Genomic DNA, 16037 nt, shown 5'->3' on the forward strand with positions numbered 1-16037 from the left:
AGAAACGTTCCAAAAATCATGTGATCGTACAAAAACATGGCAATGACACGTAAACCTCATGCATAGATTCACGGCTGATTAAGGTGGCTACGTCATTGGTGAGCGACCAAGCCAAGTGAAGAGAGGAAGCTTGTTGAGTAAGAAAGGGTGGAGATCGTGAGGTTATTGCTCGGATCTTGACGGCGGTGACATGCGATGGCTCGGACAGTAATGTAGTTGGAAGGACGAGTTTGTTCTCAGGTCTATTTCCTCATGATATGATAGTAATAGAAAATCTCCCAAGGAATGCATTCGAAGGTTGGTGAAAAGGATAAGCTTTGACCCAAAGATGGATCAAAGGAAAGGTGGATTGATGGTTCTTCAGTATAAGGCTGCGGAAGGCCAGATACTTGCTGGGTTGGTCTTAGTCCGTGAGAGGCAGCCCCACTAGTGAACAAGACCGTGCGTACGGAGATCATTCTCCTAGCATTACGATGTTCCAAAGAACAAAGGATTCAACAAATTAAAAAAAAAAGTTCAACAAATTAAAAAAAAGTACATTTTTATTAAAAGGGTTGAATGAATATAACAACACAAAACTAAACTTTTATATAATAGGCTGCGGGTTAGACCAAAGGTCTAAACTTATTCTAGGAAATACAAACTATATAAATAAGGTAGACTTGACCAAAGACCAAGATTTTTGACCGAATTTTGAAAGTTGTGGACGCAAAACTCTTCGGCTGGTCGCGTACTTCTGCATGGTTGACGGTCATTGCATTACCGTCAGATTGATATATTGTACGACCATGACTTGTATTTTCTTGTTGGGTCTTTTTTTTTCTTGGGCTGAAACATATTTTCATAAATCATCAAGCCCATCTCATTTAAACTTAAGCCCATAAGCCAAGCCTTCTTTTGATTTGCTTGTTGCTGATCATAGTTACATCATCCCCTCCTTCTTTAAAACGATTTGCCATCAAATCCGTTTTAATGTCTAGAACCCGTGACCGTGAGAGGCAGCCCCACTAGTGATCAAAACAGGTTGCTTTTGGAGAGCAGTCTCCTAGAGCCATTATGAGAGATGGAAGAGCAGTCTCGGTTTAACTTCAGATGGGATCATTTCTTGGCTTTGCTTTGAACCCCTTCTTTTTTTTTAAAGATGGAAAGATGAGAATGATGGATGACAGAAGCGAACACCAAACCCTCAAGTGTGCTCTGATACCAAATAATAGAAAATCTCCCAAGGAATGCACTCGAAGGTTGGTGAAAAGGATAAGCTTTGCCCCAAAGATGTATCAAAGGAAAGGTGGATCGATGGTTCTTCAGTATAAGGCTGCGGAAGGCCAGATATTGGATGGGTTGGTCTTAGTCCGTGAGAGGCAGCCCCACTAGTGAACAAGACCGTGCTTACGGAGATCACTCTCCCAGCATTACGATGTTCCAAAGAACAAAGGATTCAACAATTTAAAAAAGTACATTTTTATTAACAAAGAATGAATATAACAATACAAAACTAAACCTTTATATAATAGGCTGTGGGTTAGACCAAAGGTCTAAACTTATTCTAGGAAATTAAAACTATATAAATAAGGTGGACTTGACCAAAGACCAAAACTTTTGACCAAATTTTGAAAGTTCTGGACGCAAGACTCTTCGGCTGGCCGCATACTTCTGCATTGTCGACGGTCTTTGAATTCCCGTCAGATTTATATAGTGTACGACCATGACTTGTATTTTCTTGTTGGGCCTTTTTTTTTGGACTGAAACATATTTTCATAAATCATCAAGCCCATCTCACTTAGATTCAAGCCAATAAGCCAAGCCTTCTTTTGATTTGTTTGTTGCTGATCATGGTTACATCATCCCCTCCTCCTTTAAAACGATTTGCCATCAAATCCGTTTTAATGTCTAGAACCTGTGACCACGAGAGGCAGCCCCACTAGTGATCAAAACAGGTTGGTTTTGGAGAGCAGTCTCCTAGAGCCATTACGAGAGATGGAAGAGCAGTCTCGGTTTAACTTCAGATGGGATGATTTCTTGGCTTCGCTTTGAACCCTCTTTTTTTTTTTTTGAAGATGGAAAGATGAGAATGATGGATGACAGAAGTGAACCCCAAACCCTCAAGTGTGCTCTGATACCAAATAATCAAAAATCTCCCAAGGAATGCACTCGAAGATTGGTGAAAAGGATAAGCTTTGACCCAAAGATGGATCAAAGGAAAGGTGAATCGATGGTTCTTCAGTATAAGGCTGCGGAAGGCCAGATACTTGATGGGTTGGTCTTAGTCTGTGAGAGGCAACCCCACTACTGAACAAGACCGTGCTTATGGAGATCACTCTCCCAGCATTACAATATTCCAAAGAACAAAGGATTCAAACAAATTTTTTTAAAAAAGTAGATTTTTATTAAAAGGGTTGAATGAATATAACAATACAAAACTAAACCTTTATATAATAGGTTCTGGGTTAGACCAAAGGTCTAAACTTATTCTAGGAAATACAAACTATATAAATAAGATGGACTTGACCAAAGACCAAGACTTTTGACCGAATTTTGAAAGTTGTGGACGCAAAACTTTTCGGCTGGCCGCGTACTTCTGCATGGTTGACGGTCTTTGAATTGCCGTCAGATTGATATATTGTACGACCATGACTTGTACTTTCTTGTTGGACCTTTTTTTCTTTGGCTGAAACATATTTTCATAAATCATTAAGCCCATCTCATTTAAACTCAAGCCCATAAGCCAAACCTTCTTTTGATTTGTTCGTTACTGATCATGGTTACATCAGATAGTGTCAGATTTTGTGATGTATGGTGGCTAAAAGCTGCAAAGATGTCTTAGGCTCCGAATGGTAACAGCGGATTGAGTGGTGCGGGACAAGCGGTTTAACTGCGGTGCAGTTCTGACATTTATAAAAACGTATAGATATATGGTATATGTAGAGATTTTTGTTACTGTTAACTGCGGTGCGGTGCGGGACGGATGTTACCATTCGAAACCTTAGAAAAGGATTTGCTTGACAAAATGCATCATCCATCATATGGCGTTGAAGAGATGATCATTTTTAATCATTGTTTGAAATTGGATATAGTTGGATTCATATATTTTGAATTTGCCTTATCCTTCTAGTTTTACCACTGGCCCACAAATGTCTATAATCTCCTCCATTTTTTTTTGGGATTAGCATGAAATAGACACTTGTAAAAAAAAAAAAATCATGATTTGGAGAAGAACTTTTACGGCAGAAACTAGGTTCTAGTAACTGGTTGTGGTTAATGGTCGAATTTTTGGTTCAACTAGACTAAACTGAAATTCTTATTAATTCTGATTTTTATAACGTTAATTATAAATTCTACTTCGCAAGCTTGCAAGTCAATCGGTGGTGTTTCACCCGTGGAAGCAGAGGAATAACGTTGTCCACAACAAAATCTGGGTTTCTGCTTCACTGGTGTTCCAAGCTATCGATAAAGAGATACGGAACATTATCTTTGCTAGACGATCTCGCAAAGGTTTCAGTTCCTTAATGCAAGAGTGGTTGAGATGATATTATATCATGTTTTGCTTATTGTTCCAACTTGTTTTTATTTCTTTTTGCCGGGTTAGAATAGACCCTAGATTATCACTTTGTAGAATCTTCAATCATTTATGATATTTACAGTTTAGCAATTTTTTTTTTTTATAAATTCTAATTAGTTAACCAATTCAGGATGAAAAAAGTTTGTCACTCCTTAAAAGTATATGTTGTAATGTACACTAAAAGATATCGTCACATAGAAGTTAGTTTTGTTATTAATTTATAAGTACGCAATGAATCGGGAAAATGGTCATTTCATACCTAACATATCACGATATGTTCAATTCATATATAACTTTTGTCATCGTGTAAAAACATATATGAACTTTCAAAAACTTCAAATAACATATATGTTGTTTACTTTTTCAGTGAAATCATACATCAGTCACCATATCAGTTGTCATGTCATCTAAATCTAATTTTGCTACCTAATTTTGCTGACAAAGATGGCGCGTGTACAATTTTTGTTTTTTTTTTAAAAAAAACCAAACAAGTCATTTTATAAAAATAATTTTTTTGAAAAAATAAAATTTTATAAATTTATATTATTTAGTAAAATTAAAATAATAAATAAAACAAATAAAATTTAGGTTATTGAGTTCGAAAACTGAAAAACCAAAAAAATCCGAAATTAGTATCGAACGACGACCAATAGCTAGCTAGTTTATAATCGAACCCAAAAACCCGAACCACGACCCACCCGTTGATTCAGGGTCACAATATGTTGGGCCTTTTACAGCCCAAAGGAAAATACTTTGTCAATATTATCTTTACTTTAATGTCGTGCCCCGAATATAGTTGTAGACTTAAAGACGCATGCGATTGACACGTAGCCAATACAATGCGTCCACGTGTCATCTCCCCTGTCTAGCAAATGGATAAAGGACAGAGTCGGCTGCTTTAGGGAACTCGAATCTGAATTTTTCTTCGATTATTATCACCATGGATGGAGAGGAGATGCTTGATTGGGAGCTCGTTCACGGCTCGGAGACCGATTCAATCACATCGGAGAAGGAATCAAGTGTAATCGATGACGGTATGATTGTCTCTGATCATTTCTCTGCCGATCATCCTACAACTGAACAAAGCATAGGATCTGGTGATTCTCCTCGGGTCGGTTACGGATCCGAGTATCCGAATCTGGTGGGTTTGGGGTTCGATCAGTTGTATGTTTATCAATCGGGTGTCAGAAACGAATTAGGGTTTATTGATGGTGAGGTTAAGGTGAGTGATTTTCAACCTTCTGATGAGAATAACATCATGGGCGAAGGTGTTCACGATGAATCTCTTATGGAGGATGCAAGCATGTGTTTGTTGGAAACAGACAATCTCCAAGTTGAGAGCCGCCAAGCTGGTGTTGAAGAACATATTGAGGATTTGGGCAAGTCTTTGTCTGGAGATTCTGGGAATGGGAGTGGTGAAGAGGAGATTGTTTCTGATAGTGAAGCAGTTGAGGGAAGTGGAGGGGATACTAGTGCACATGTTGTGGCCGTAGATTCTGCTGTTGTGAGATCTGGTGATGAGGGTAAAAAAAGTAGAGAGACAGTGTGGTGGAAGATTCCGTTTGTGCTTGTCAAGTACTATGCATTTAGGATTGGTCCTGTTTGGTCTGTCTCTATGGCTGCAGCTGTGATGGGTTTTGTTCTCTTGAGACGCAGACTCTATCATATGAGAAAGAAGGCTCAAAGGATCCATCTTAAAGTTGCAATCGACGAGAAGGTACACTATATGAACATTGAATTTAATTGGTGGGTTTCATTCCTTATGTTCAAAGGTTGTCCCGTCCTGCTGGCTTATGTCAGTTATAGATTCTGTAGTTAATATGTTCCTTAGCTGAAATATAGATTATTTAGTCATCACCTTCTCACCAAATGATATGATTGTTATAACTCCAACATCTAGTTCGCATGGCTGGCTAGTTTCCTTCTATCATTGTCACGTCTTGTGTTGTGTTTATGATCTGTGCAGAAGGTGTCGCGGGTGATGAGTCAGGCGGCTCGACTCAATGAAGCATTCTCAGAGGTAAGAAGGGTCCCAGTGATCCGCCCTGCTCTGCCATCTCCTGGCGCATGGCCGGTTTTGAGCCTTAGATGAGAAGCCGATTGATTATCCAATGTCTCATAATGTTATGTACCAGAGGAGTAGAGAGACACGTACATGTGTGTACAGTGACTCATCATGTTGTGTACTAAAAGAACAGAGATTTATGGTGTTTATGATGTTTCTATCATTTTGATTCATATTAGTAGTTCACCATCCTAAAAGAATAGAGATTGACAAAAACAATTCATTTGAATTTAAGAGATTGATCAAATTGCATATTGCGCTAATATTTGTAATCCCATAAACAAAACAAATGTTCCAAAACCAAGACTCAACTTACGTATACACTTAACCAAAGTCTCGAGTCTTCTAATATTTAGTAGCGTTCGGATCAGATGAAACAAGAGCAGAAACATATAGGTCAGTATCAACGGAGGCTTCGCTCTTGCTTCTACCACTTTCTGGTCTTCTCCTCCTCTGCCCCTTCCCATCCCCATCCACGTTTCTTGTACCTTGGGAATCACTAGGAGCAGCTTCATATAAGGTTACGGACTTGCCCCTGCTATGGAGACTAGCCATGACTTCCCCCTGAGCATCGCCATCTTCCTTGAGGGTCTCGAGGACTTGTACCGCATGACTCATGAGGGGCCTTCCTTTTGGGTTTTGGCTTAAGCATTGGTATGCCAAATCGGCTACTTTCATCAACGCCTTAGTGGTGTATTGCCCATCCATTCGAGGGTCTATGATCCTCAAAAGCTTTTTGTTGTGATTCAATAGCGGTCGTGCCCACTCGACCAAGTTATGTTCCCGGCAAGGTCTGCTTTTGTCCATTGCCCTCTTCCCAAGGAGCATCTCAAGGAGAAGTACCCCGTATCCATAAACATCACTTCTAGATGTCAAATGTCCTAAGCACAACAATGAAGAAAAAACAAATGTGACCCATTTACAATTCATTTCCATAAGTGGGCTCATTTTCAACGACAGACCTGTCATTACATACTCAGGAGCAGCGTATCCGTAAGTGCCCATAACACGTGTTGACACGTGTGTTTGATCTCCTCTTGGACCATCTTTCGCTAGTCCAAAGTCTGCGAGCTTAGCATTGTAACACTGCACAAGCATTACATCATTCAGCCGCAGCATAGACAAGATAAAAAAAAAAGTAGAAACCAGGTCATTGTAGACTTTGAGCTTCACGGACAACTCTATAGAACAAGAAGTAGAATGTCTATGTACTACCAAGACAAAAGAACGTAATAAGCTAACCTCGTCAAGCAATATGTTGGCAGTCTTGAGATCCCGATATATGACGGAGCGTTCAGCACCATGAAGAAAAGCGAGACCCTTGGCTGCGTCTAGCGCGATCTTCACTCTTTTCGACCATGTCAAAGTGCATCCAACTCCTGCAAGCAGATGCTTCATCAAATCCTCGAGGCTCAAGAAACCCAGACTTGACCTTCTAACAAAGTTAATGTTTTAAATGGTGGTGAGAACTTACTTCGGAAAAGATGTTTCTCGAGGCTTCCCAGTGACATGTACTCATAGACTAATAATCTGTGTTCATCTTCACAGCAGTAGCCAATGAGCTTGACCAAGTTTGGATGACTAAGCTGTCCTAAATAGTTAACTTCAGCCTGCAAGAAAAAAAAAACAAAAAAAATGGAAAGAATCAAACCACAGATTCTCAAGTCTAAGAAACAAAAAAAAAGGCCAATTATAAATACCAGCCACTCTCGATCTCCCTGAAAGCCTTCAGGATTAAGTTCTTTGATGGCAACTTTGGTGGAGTTATAACCAGGCCTGACATTGTCATCAATAAGACCTTTGTAGACAACACCAAAACCACCCTCGCCAAGAATGTAATCAGGCCTGAACTGCTTCGTGGCCAGTTTCATCTCTTGGTAGGTGAATATATCCACATTCTCGTATCCAGGTGTTGTCTGAAGATCTTTTATGTTTTTAGGAGGCAAAGGCAACCCACTTGGACTCGGTTTGCCACCAACTGATGACTCTTTACATTCTGAATTCATTAGATACATTGCTGATTTTTTGCCTGGGAGTAAGAAAACCAAAAAAAAAAACAAAAGAATCAAAGAATATAACATCAGAGTATGAACAGATAACGAAAACTTCTCCAGAAAGAAAAAATCACCATGAAATGAAATTTACCCAGAAAGAAAAATCTAGATTACGAACCAACAAAATGAGGCAAATCAAAAGAGAGAGAGGTCGGAATCAGATTGATTGATAGATACCTGATGACTTCTTCTTCTGATAGTTTTGCTGCTGAGAAAATTGGAACTGCTCTTCAGCGCTGAAGCAAATCCCCATGAAACTCTTCGTTGTGTGCTATTCGATTGACATCACATTGTCCATTAACTAACAAACATGAGACAGATCCACAAAAATGACACACCCGATCTCCGACAAACTTGCTGATGAAAAATAGAGAATAGATGGTTTCTTGGATGAAGGGAGAGAGAGAGAGAAGAAGAAAAAAAAAAAAAAGGAAAGAAGATAATTGTAGAGAGAGAATGAATGAATGATCCGTTGGAATCGATGGTATTTGAGAGACTAGCCGCCAAATAAATAAGAAGACCTTCCTACCTATTCACGCTGTTTCTCCATTTATCCAGTCAACGATTGTCACGTCACCAACCGTTGACGGGGTTGAATGATTTGGGTTTAGACTAAACCCGAAACCCGACCCGGATATAAACAGCCTAAAAGATCAACAATTTGTTATATGATTCGGCCCAGTTTTTAAAAAAAGCCCTTTAAAATCACCTATATTCCAACTAGGCATGGGCATTCAATCGGTTCGAATCGGGTATCTAAGGTATCAGATAATTCAGTTATAGAAAATTGGTACCGATCAGGTAGTTCTAATTCTCGATCGGATTCGGTTCGGCTCTTGTCAGATCCAAATATTTTTGGGTATATCCGAACGAACCAAAAGAAAGATTTGGTGCCTATTCAAATTGACTTAATATAATCCAGTTATATAGAAAATAAGCCATTTTATCCGAGATACCTAATTTTTTTTTACATCTAAACGTATCCAAGAATATCCAAAAGTAACCCAAAATATATGATCTATCAAAATAATTAATATATTTAAAAAATTTAAAATATTTTTTAATATTTTAATTATTGTAAGTATTAATATAGATAGTATTTCTATATATAATATTAATACTTTAGATATTTTCAGATACCCGTACTTTTGGATTATGTTTGGATTCGGATCTGGTTCTTCGAATATAGGAAATCATCTAACGTTTAGATATCTATGTTGGATCGGCTTCGGTACCTTAAACTTCAAATAATATATACTTATTTATGATTAGTTTAACTACATTTAATTTATATATCAAATGCTACTTTTGGAAAAATTAATAGATTTCTTAATATTTGTGCATTCACCTAAAACTACCTACATAAAAAACAGAGAGAATCATAAAAATGACTATTTCTATGTGTTTGGCTAAATTAACTGAAATAGAAAAAGTTTTTTTTATTTAGTAAAATGATTAAATGAAGTGAAAAATAAAGTGAAAATAAATATAATACAGTTTTATTATTTTAATTTAAGTTATTATTTTATTCACAAAAATATGTATTTGGTTACGTAATTTTCCACCGACTGAAACTAAAATTAAAAAAAAAAAGTTTTAGTAAAACACACTAAACCGAACGTTTAATTATATGCAAAACCCAGTTATTTTACATTTTTGATTCATAATTGGCACATAGTTAAATGTTGAAAACTAATAAATAAAAATATGTGCTATTATTATTATGGTAATATAATTAATGATATGATGCACTGTTAAGGTAATATAATTAATGAAATTGTTAAATTGAGTGAAATATGAAAAGATAATTAATGTAATTATATTAATAAAATTACTAAAAAGACATTACACTTCTTTTTTTATACTGTTATCCATGTTTTCAAACAATTCTAAAAGGTACTTGAGTTTTAATAATATAGATAGATGATATCCCTCATCTCTCTATTCTTCTTTTCAAAACTAGATAAAATAATTTAATAACATAATTTTTAGCTATGAAAATAATTTATTATCTACAACTTTACGTGTATATTAATGTTTACTATATAGTTTAGTTTCTTGATATTTAAATGCTTTTCTATGATCAAAGTTAGTATTTTAACTAGAAATATACGAAATTTTCAAATACTTATTGTTTAACTATTTCATATACATATATATATATATATATGATACTTTATGTTTACAATTTATATCTATTATATTTTTATTGATAAAACCATAAAATTACACTAATTACTAATTTAAATGATACTTATTTAATTAATCTAAAGGTATATTTGAAAATAACTTCTTCTTTTTTCTGACATCAAAAGGCTATTATATCAATCAAATTCTAGAGGGGATCTGGGAATCCAGACCGGGACAGAACAATCAATAAACAGTAAATATCTATGAAAAGTTTTTGCAGTCTTAGCTAAAGCATCCGCAGTTTTGTTTTGGGCCTTCGGTACGTGGAAGATCTTGAAGTCGTGGTAGCGTCCTTTCATAGCTTAGAATTCCGCCAGTTCCGTGGAGAAGATAACTTTTTTATATCTACTATATTATCAATACTATATTATTATATATGTATATAAGAAAGTGGTTTCGGTATATACCCCGCGTAAACATATGTATATATAGTTATACGATACAGTAAGTGGCCGCCCGGCTAACGTATAGCATATTTTATAACACTGCGCTAGTGCTAATAATATTTGATGCAAAAATGTTGCATCCAAGACTTAGAATCAATATAAGCTACAAGTGAAATGTCTTGAGGATGGCCTCGTACGTTTCTTGGAGAAGGCTTCTATGTTCATTGCTCTTTGCTATTTTCACATAACGAGCCACTTCTTTAAACCCATTGTGCTGTCTTAACAACAAATCACTGTCGTCTTCATCTCCCGCCATCAAGTTCTGCTTCTTTCCTCCAAAAGTTTGTATTGGTGTCAATGCCCATTGTATAGCCCATATAGCAAGAGGTCTCATATAACAGAGAGACCTGTATTCATCATTCATGTTCCACGCTTCTGGTGTCTGAAAAGAGCAACTGCACCAACACACACAGAGCTCACAAAAAGTTAGCAAGGGAAATCGAATCCAAGGCTGTTGCGAGTTTATGCTTTAGCATCTCTAAAGAAAGCAGAAAATGAGCTTATTTGTTATACCTGAGACCACGATCAGACCAAACAGCCTCATAGATTCCACTTGCTGTCTGAAACCCTTTCTCTCTTTGTCCTTCTTGAATCATACAAGCTGCAACAGAGTAAGTGGTCCCAGCCCAAACCTCTTTCGAAACCAGCGAGTTCGTGTCCACTTGTCCATCCGGAGACATCCCATTCACAGCGCCACGTGTCCCTCCTCTTACCTTCATCACATTAAACTCATGGATCGTCTCGAGTGCTTTCTTTATCCACTCTTCTTTCGTTATTGGCTTCAGTCCACACGCTCTCGCGTACCTACAAATACTCAGCCACTTAGCTACTGCGATTGAGACTGATAAAACGAAAATTCAGCGGTTGAATTGATTCTTACCATTGTCCAGCCAACTGATCAGCAAGTATCGAGGAGCTCGAGTCGCTACCGCTGTTGTCATAATCGAAGTAAGAACCGTTCCACAGCTTCTCGTAAACGGTTTTCGCCTTTTCATACTTTGCGTTGAAGTAAAACGCGACAGCGTTTTCCCCAACAATAGTAGCAAACGCAGACGCAGCTTGAAGAGCAGCGACATAAAGACCGCCGCAATAAGCACTAACGCCTGTAACACTCCACGTGTCGTATGTCTGGTCCGGAAACCCTTCGTTCTCAATCATACCGTCCTCGTCCTTGTCGAACTGATCCAAATAAGCCACCGCTAGGTAAACAGATGGCCAAACCGCTCTTGCGAAGCTCTGATCTCCGGTTGCAACCACGTCTCTGTAGACTTGAAGAACAAACTTGGCGTTCAAGTCTTTCCAACGATCCGTGTTGAACAAGTTATACGCGTTTAGTTCAAGCCAAGGATTGTTTAGACCGATGTCGTGAGGAACCGATCCTAGCAGTTTTCTTGGAACCAACTCGCCGGAGCTCATGATCTCTTTCTTGGTGGGATCTTGGATCATAACCGCTGCTGCAAAGTCTCTCTGGATGCTGAGTTCGAGCTTAGGGAAGAGAATGAGAAGTGCAAAGGAAGAGTAGAAGTGAACGTCGTAAGTGTTGTACATTAGATACTCAATTCCTTCGAGGTATATGAATTGTCCAATGTTCTCTTCCGAGCTTCGAGACTGAGGAGAGTGGTGAACCTGATCACAAACCGCATTGATTTTCTGGAGGATGTCTGTATCATTACTGTTCTGTTCTGTGCTTCTTTCTGTACTTTGCTTGTAAGGCAAGCCATCTATGGATAATCAGTAATCAATGAGAGAGTCAGAAATTTTCTTGAGTTGTCAGTTTGTGATTAACTAATTACCTGTCCAGATAGCTCCTCCAGAGTTGAAATAGTATAGTTCGTTGAATAGAGTGACTCTATACCTGAAAAATTCTTAGGTTATAATCTTTTCTTTTCTTTTTTTGATGAAAGGTTATAATCTTTTCTTTTCTTTTTTTTTTTTGATGAAAGGTTATAATCTTCTCGTCATCGATTGTTGGAGATGAGAATCAAAGATAGGTTACCAATCAGGGAGTGAAGTGTCTAAAAGTATAGTGTTTTGCCATTCTTCAATCTGAGACTCCCAATTACCATAATCTTGTTTTTGTATTAAGAACAAGAAATGTCATATTAGAGTGCAATAGAAGTGAAAAAAATAATATATATATATAGAATTGCACAAGCGTACTAAGAAGAGCGTCACGAGCCATATTCACTGCTGCGTCGCCTAAAGAGCCATAGAATCTTGTGTATCGTCTATAAAATATTAAGGATTTTAACATGCAAGATATGTGTAAATACATGGAAATGTGAATTATCAGGCCACACCTGTGGTAAGTCTTCTCATTAAACCGCACTTCAGGACAGTCCCATGAGAGTGAAAACGTGACTGTACGGTCACAACCGGGAGGGACCTTCACTTTAGCAGCTATGGCTGCTCCAATGGCTGTTCCAAGTCTCGAAGGTGAGCCTGGCTCACAAGGCAACCGGTCGAATGATTTGTTCTACAAAAAAAAAGAAGTTCAGAAACATTTAGATCTTTCTTTCATTGGTTTAAAAAAAGGTTTGCGGACAAAAAAAGGAAACCTCTTTGATCTCATCCCACATAGCTCTTGCTGTGATTTCATTAGGAGAACAACCAGAAACCAAGAAGCATGGACACTCAGAGACACTAACATCGTCTGTTTCTTGCGCTGCAATGGCGTAAGTAACTGGTGGGTGTCCATTGGCTGTTCTGTAAGTTAATAAACATACCGACTAAATTGATTAAAGTTGAGTCTGTTAATCATTCATGTCATCATACTAGCTAAAAATATCCGCAAACCGACACTAATCCTTGCCTCAAAACAGAGGAATATTAAATCACCAAAGGCTCTCAAATAAAAGAGGTTTTACTTGTGATGTAAAGCTATTGCATGTACCCCATCTCTTTCCCTGAGGTATATTGCATTAGAAATCAGTTTCTTGTGTCAGAAGCAAAGAACAAAAGTAGTGACAGTATAGATCAACATGCACATTCTTACATTGTTGATGAGTTGAAGTGTTCTCCAGTAAACCCAGAAGCTCCTCCCACTGAGTTCTAAATTATACACAGACAAAAATTGGCATGAATGTTTAAAGATATGAACAATATATGTCTCTTTTTTGGTTTGAAATTAGTCACCTCCCATGTAAAGAGCAAAGTAACCGTTGCTTCTTCTTTTCCAAGATTAGTCGCCTGTAAACATTAGCCAAAAAGCACATACATGTAAATATGAAAGTTTATCAGGAATATTCTTTTTTTTTTTTATTCTGGGAAAATTTCTTACCGTAAAAGCGAAAACGGATACTGGAAAACTGCTTTCCTTGTAGTTATTCGGTATAAAGGGAGAGACTTGACGAGAAACTATTCTGAGTTCAGGGTCAGGCTCTGTTCTCCAAAGTCCATGCATTTTATGAATCATCAATCTAATGCATGTTGATATACAATGAATCATTATTAGAGATCATTTCATACCGTTGTAGACAGTCCAAGACCTAGGATACAGAGCATGATACGTAGATTTGTCCCCCTTTATCTTCCAATCCCATGACTCTATTCCTAAATCTTCTGTTCTACCACTGCATAGACAACTCAAGTTAATAAACAACAATGCTTGTGCTCAAATGCTCCATGCAAAGTTATTAAGTTACTTACTTTACAGACTCTGGACTTTTTGCGCATAGAACAGTTGAGTAATTTACACCACCGGGTCTCGAAACAAAAACCTATAAATGATTATCAAAATGCATTAGAGAAGCAATCAAAAGTATACATCTTTGTGTTCGTAATGTGTCAGGACAAGAGAGGACACTTACAGAGAACTGATTTGTGAGGATTGGAGCTTCTTCACAAACTTTAGGGAAGAGCTTGAACTGCTGAAACTCACCTTTGTAACTCCTTCCGATGCTTCCTGCACTATAAAAAAGTTCGGTTTGGTTTATTAATAATATTTCTAGACAAGATCTGAGGTTGGCTATCGAGAATTGATCTTCTGTCATTTGTTTATGCATACCCAACTCCACCTAAAGGGACACCATGGTTCCCTTTTACATTCTTCTTTTTGAAGATATCGTAAATGGATACCTGGAAGTTATCAAACAAACATGGGAGCTTGAGAATTTGGTACTAGATAAAGATCAATGTTTTGTGCATACAAAACAACTTACTTTTCCTTTTGCTGCCTCTTGTTTAGTGTGACGCCACAATCTATAGCCTATTGGAAACTTCAAAAAAGGCAGAGAGAAAGAGGTGTTAGTATTCTCTCATTCATACCAATAATAAGATTGCTTTTTGGTATCCAAATAACTGAATCAAATTTGTCTTTTTAATCTATTTTCGTTTTGATTTAATCTTTTATGGAGAAAGAATGGTACCAGGTGAAGAAAATCGCTTGTACTCATCTTGAACTCAGAAGGGTTCTTTACTTTGCTGTTCAACTTCCGCTGCCATGTTACTTGAGGAAGTGAGAGTGTCTCACTTCCAACCTAAAACGAATTATCAAAATTAGTTTTACCATTTCATAAACAAACCAAATGTTTTATCTTTAGTACCGAAACTTTCATGTTCAGAACAACTGGTGACATGAAACATAGAAAGACAACAACTTTATTACCAACTGGGTTTGAAGTTCGCTTTCCATTCAAGCGTTCTGCATATTGTTTTAATGGATTCAAAATAGTATGGATTATAAAGAAAAATCTTAATTTTGTTGGAAATGAAATCATGAACAGAAGCAGACAAACATGTTGGGATTGTGAAATCCAAAGTTATAAGATAAGAGTAAGTTATAAAATGAAAGGACAATTCTCGCCAGGGTGTGGAAGTCTGAGGCGGTAGAGCGTCGGTCACTTGTGGGGGACAATGGAGGGGTTCTATAGATGAAGAAAAGCTGCCACACATGGGTGGTTCTCCTCTCATGTAATTTGGACCCACCACGTTGGCTAATCTATCACTTGTTGGTTGCTTTATATGATGAAGAATTGTTTCCTTATTTTTACTTTAGAAGATTTTCTACACCAAAACTGAAGGAAAACATCTCTGAACTCTCTCATGCATGCTCCATAAGGAGTAAGGACCGTAACTCCGTACGCAATCTTCATTTTTTTTCTTTAAAGGGCAATCTTCATTTCATTTTCTTCACTTATAATTTCCATACTTTTTTATGATTCCACATTTGATTGATTAGTAATAATAGTTTTCTAAATATTTAACTCTCACATTTTAAATAGCGTAATCATATTGATATGATCATGGACCAGTCAAACAAAGAAAATAATGAGAGCATGGATGATCCAGCTGATAGAGGAGCTCTAGCCATATCTGAAGGAATTAAATGCTCCAGTACTCCTCTATGGAAAAAAAAGTTTTCAGATACTCTCCATCTGAAATTCATTTTATTTTTATTTATTTTTAATTCGAAATCTGACTAAAAACCCAATATATCATTAATGAATATAGTTATTTACAGACTATGCCATTAAACCTAATTTTCTTCCTTATCTCTACAGATCTAGATCTATCTTTCATTCTTCATCTTCTTTCTTTCTCTCTTCTCTTTTTTTCTCTCTTCTCTTTCATTCATTCTTTCATTCAAATCTCTTCTTTTTCGAATCTGTTTTTCTCTCTGTTTCTCTTGTTTTATTTTCGATTTTCATCTGTACTGATTGCTCCGTTTTTATCTTACTTTTCTCTATATTCTTTTTGCTCTTCTTTGAATCTAGATCTATCTT

The 16037-nt window shown here is 37.1% G+C and overlaps 3 protein-coding genes and 1 long non-coding RNA gene across 5 annotated transcripts; 2 read left to right on the forward strand and 2 right to left on the reverse strand.

Moving 5' to 3' along the window:
- The first annotated feature begins 4358 nt into the window (after positions 1 to 4358).
- Positions 4359 to 5797, forward strand: BNAA02G23480D. The gene is made up of 2 exons (XM_013893257.3): positions 4359 to 5276; positions 5526 to 5797. The coding sequence occupies exons 1-2, from the start codon at positions 4500 to 4502 to the stop codon at positions 5649 to 5651; spliced, it is 903 nt and encodes a 300-aa protein (XP_013748711.1). The 5' UTR covers positions 4359 to 4499; the 3' UTR covers positions 5652 to 5797.
- A 33-nt stretch (positions 5798 to 5830) lies between these two features.
- Positions 5831 to 8185, reverse strand: LOC106451324 (probable serine/threonine-protein kinase PBL17). The gene is made up of 6 exons (XM_013893247.3): positions 7856 to 8185; positions 7325 to 7653; positions 7099 to 7234; positions 6867 to 7003; positions 6587 to 6710; positions 5831 to 6505 (listed from the first exon to the last, which is right to left on the reverse strand). The coding sequence occupies exons 1-6, from the start codon at positions 7929 to 7931 to the stop codon at positions 5970 to 5972; spliced, it is 1338 nt and encodes a 445-aa protein (XP_013748701.1). The 5' UTR covers positions 7932 to 8185; the 3' UTR covers positions 5831 to 5969.
- Positions 8186 to 10272: 2087 nt separating this feature from the next.
- Positions 10273 to 15326, reverse strand: LOC106451316 (non-lysosomal glucosylceramidase-like). Of its 2 annotated transcripts, XM_048758551.1 has the most exons (20): positions 15051 to 15249; positions 14921 to 14956; positions 14682 to 14792; positions 14475 to 14531; positions 14321 to 14391; positions 14124 to 14223; positions 13963 to 14033; positions 13783 to 13886; positions 13595 to 13695; positions 13450 to 13503; positions 13310 to 13365; positions 13182 to 13220; positions 12873 to 13020; positions 12615 to 12790; positions 12475 to 12542; positions 12311 to 12383; positions 12108 to 12169; positions 11195 to 12035; positions 10828 to 11118; positions 10273 to 10709 (listed from the first exon to the last, which is right to left on the reverse strand). In XM_048758551.1, the coding sequence occupies exons 2-20, from the start codon at positions 14945 to 14947 to the stop codon at positions 10418 to 10420; spliced, it is 2742 nt and encodes a 913-aa protein (XP_048614508.1). In that variant the 5' UTR covers positions 14948 to 14956; positions 15051 to 15249; the 3' UTR covers positions 10273 to 10417. The 2 variants fall into 2 exon arrangements, with proteins under 2 accessions (XP_048614508.1, XP_048614511.1); XM_048758554.1 differs by having other exon boundaries at positions 11195 to 12008; positions 14921 to 15326.
- Positions 12090 to 12470, forward strand: LOC111200954. The gene is made up of 2 exons (XR_002654454.2): positions 12090 to 12218; positions 12258 to 12470. It is a non-coding gene; the product is annotated as an uncharacterized LOC111200954 (long non-coding RNA).
- Positions 15327 to 16037: the final 711 nt, after the last annotated feature.

Source organism: Brassica napus, chromosome A2 (genome assembly GCF_020379485.1).
Source record: "Brassica napus cultivar Da-Ae chromosome A2, Da-Ae, whole genome shotgun sequence".
In the NCBI taxonomy this organism is placed as follows: domain Eukaryota; kingdom Viridiplantae; phylum Streptophyta; class Magnoliopsida; order Brassicales; family Brassicaceae; genus Brassica; species Brassica napus.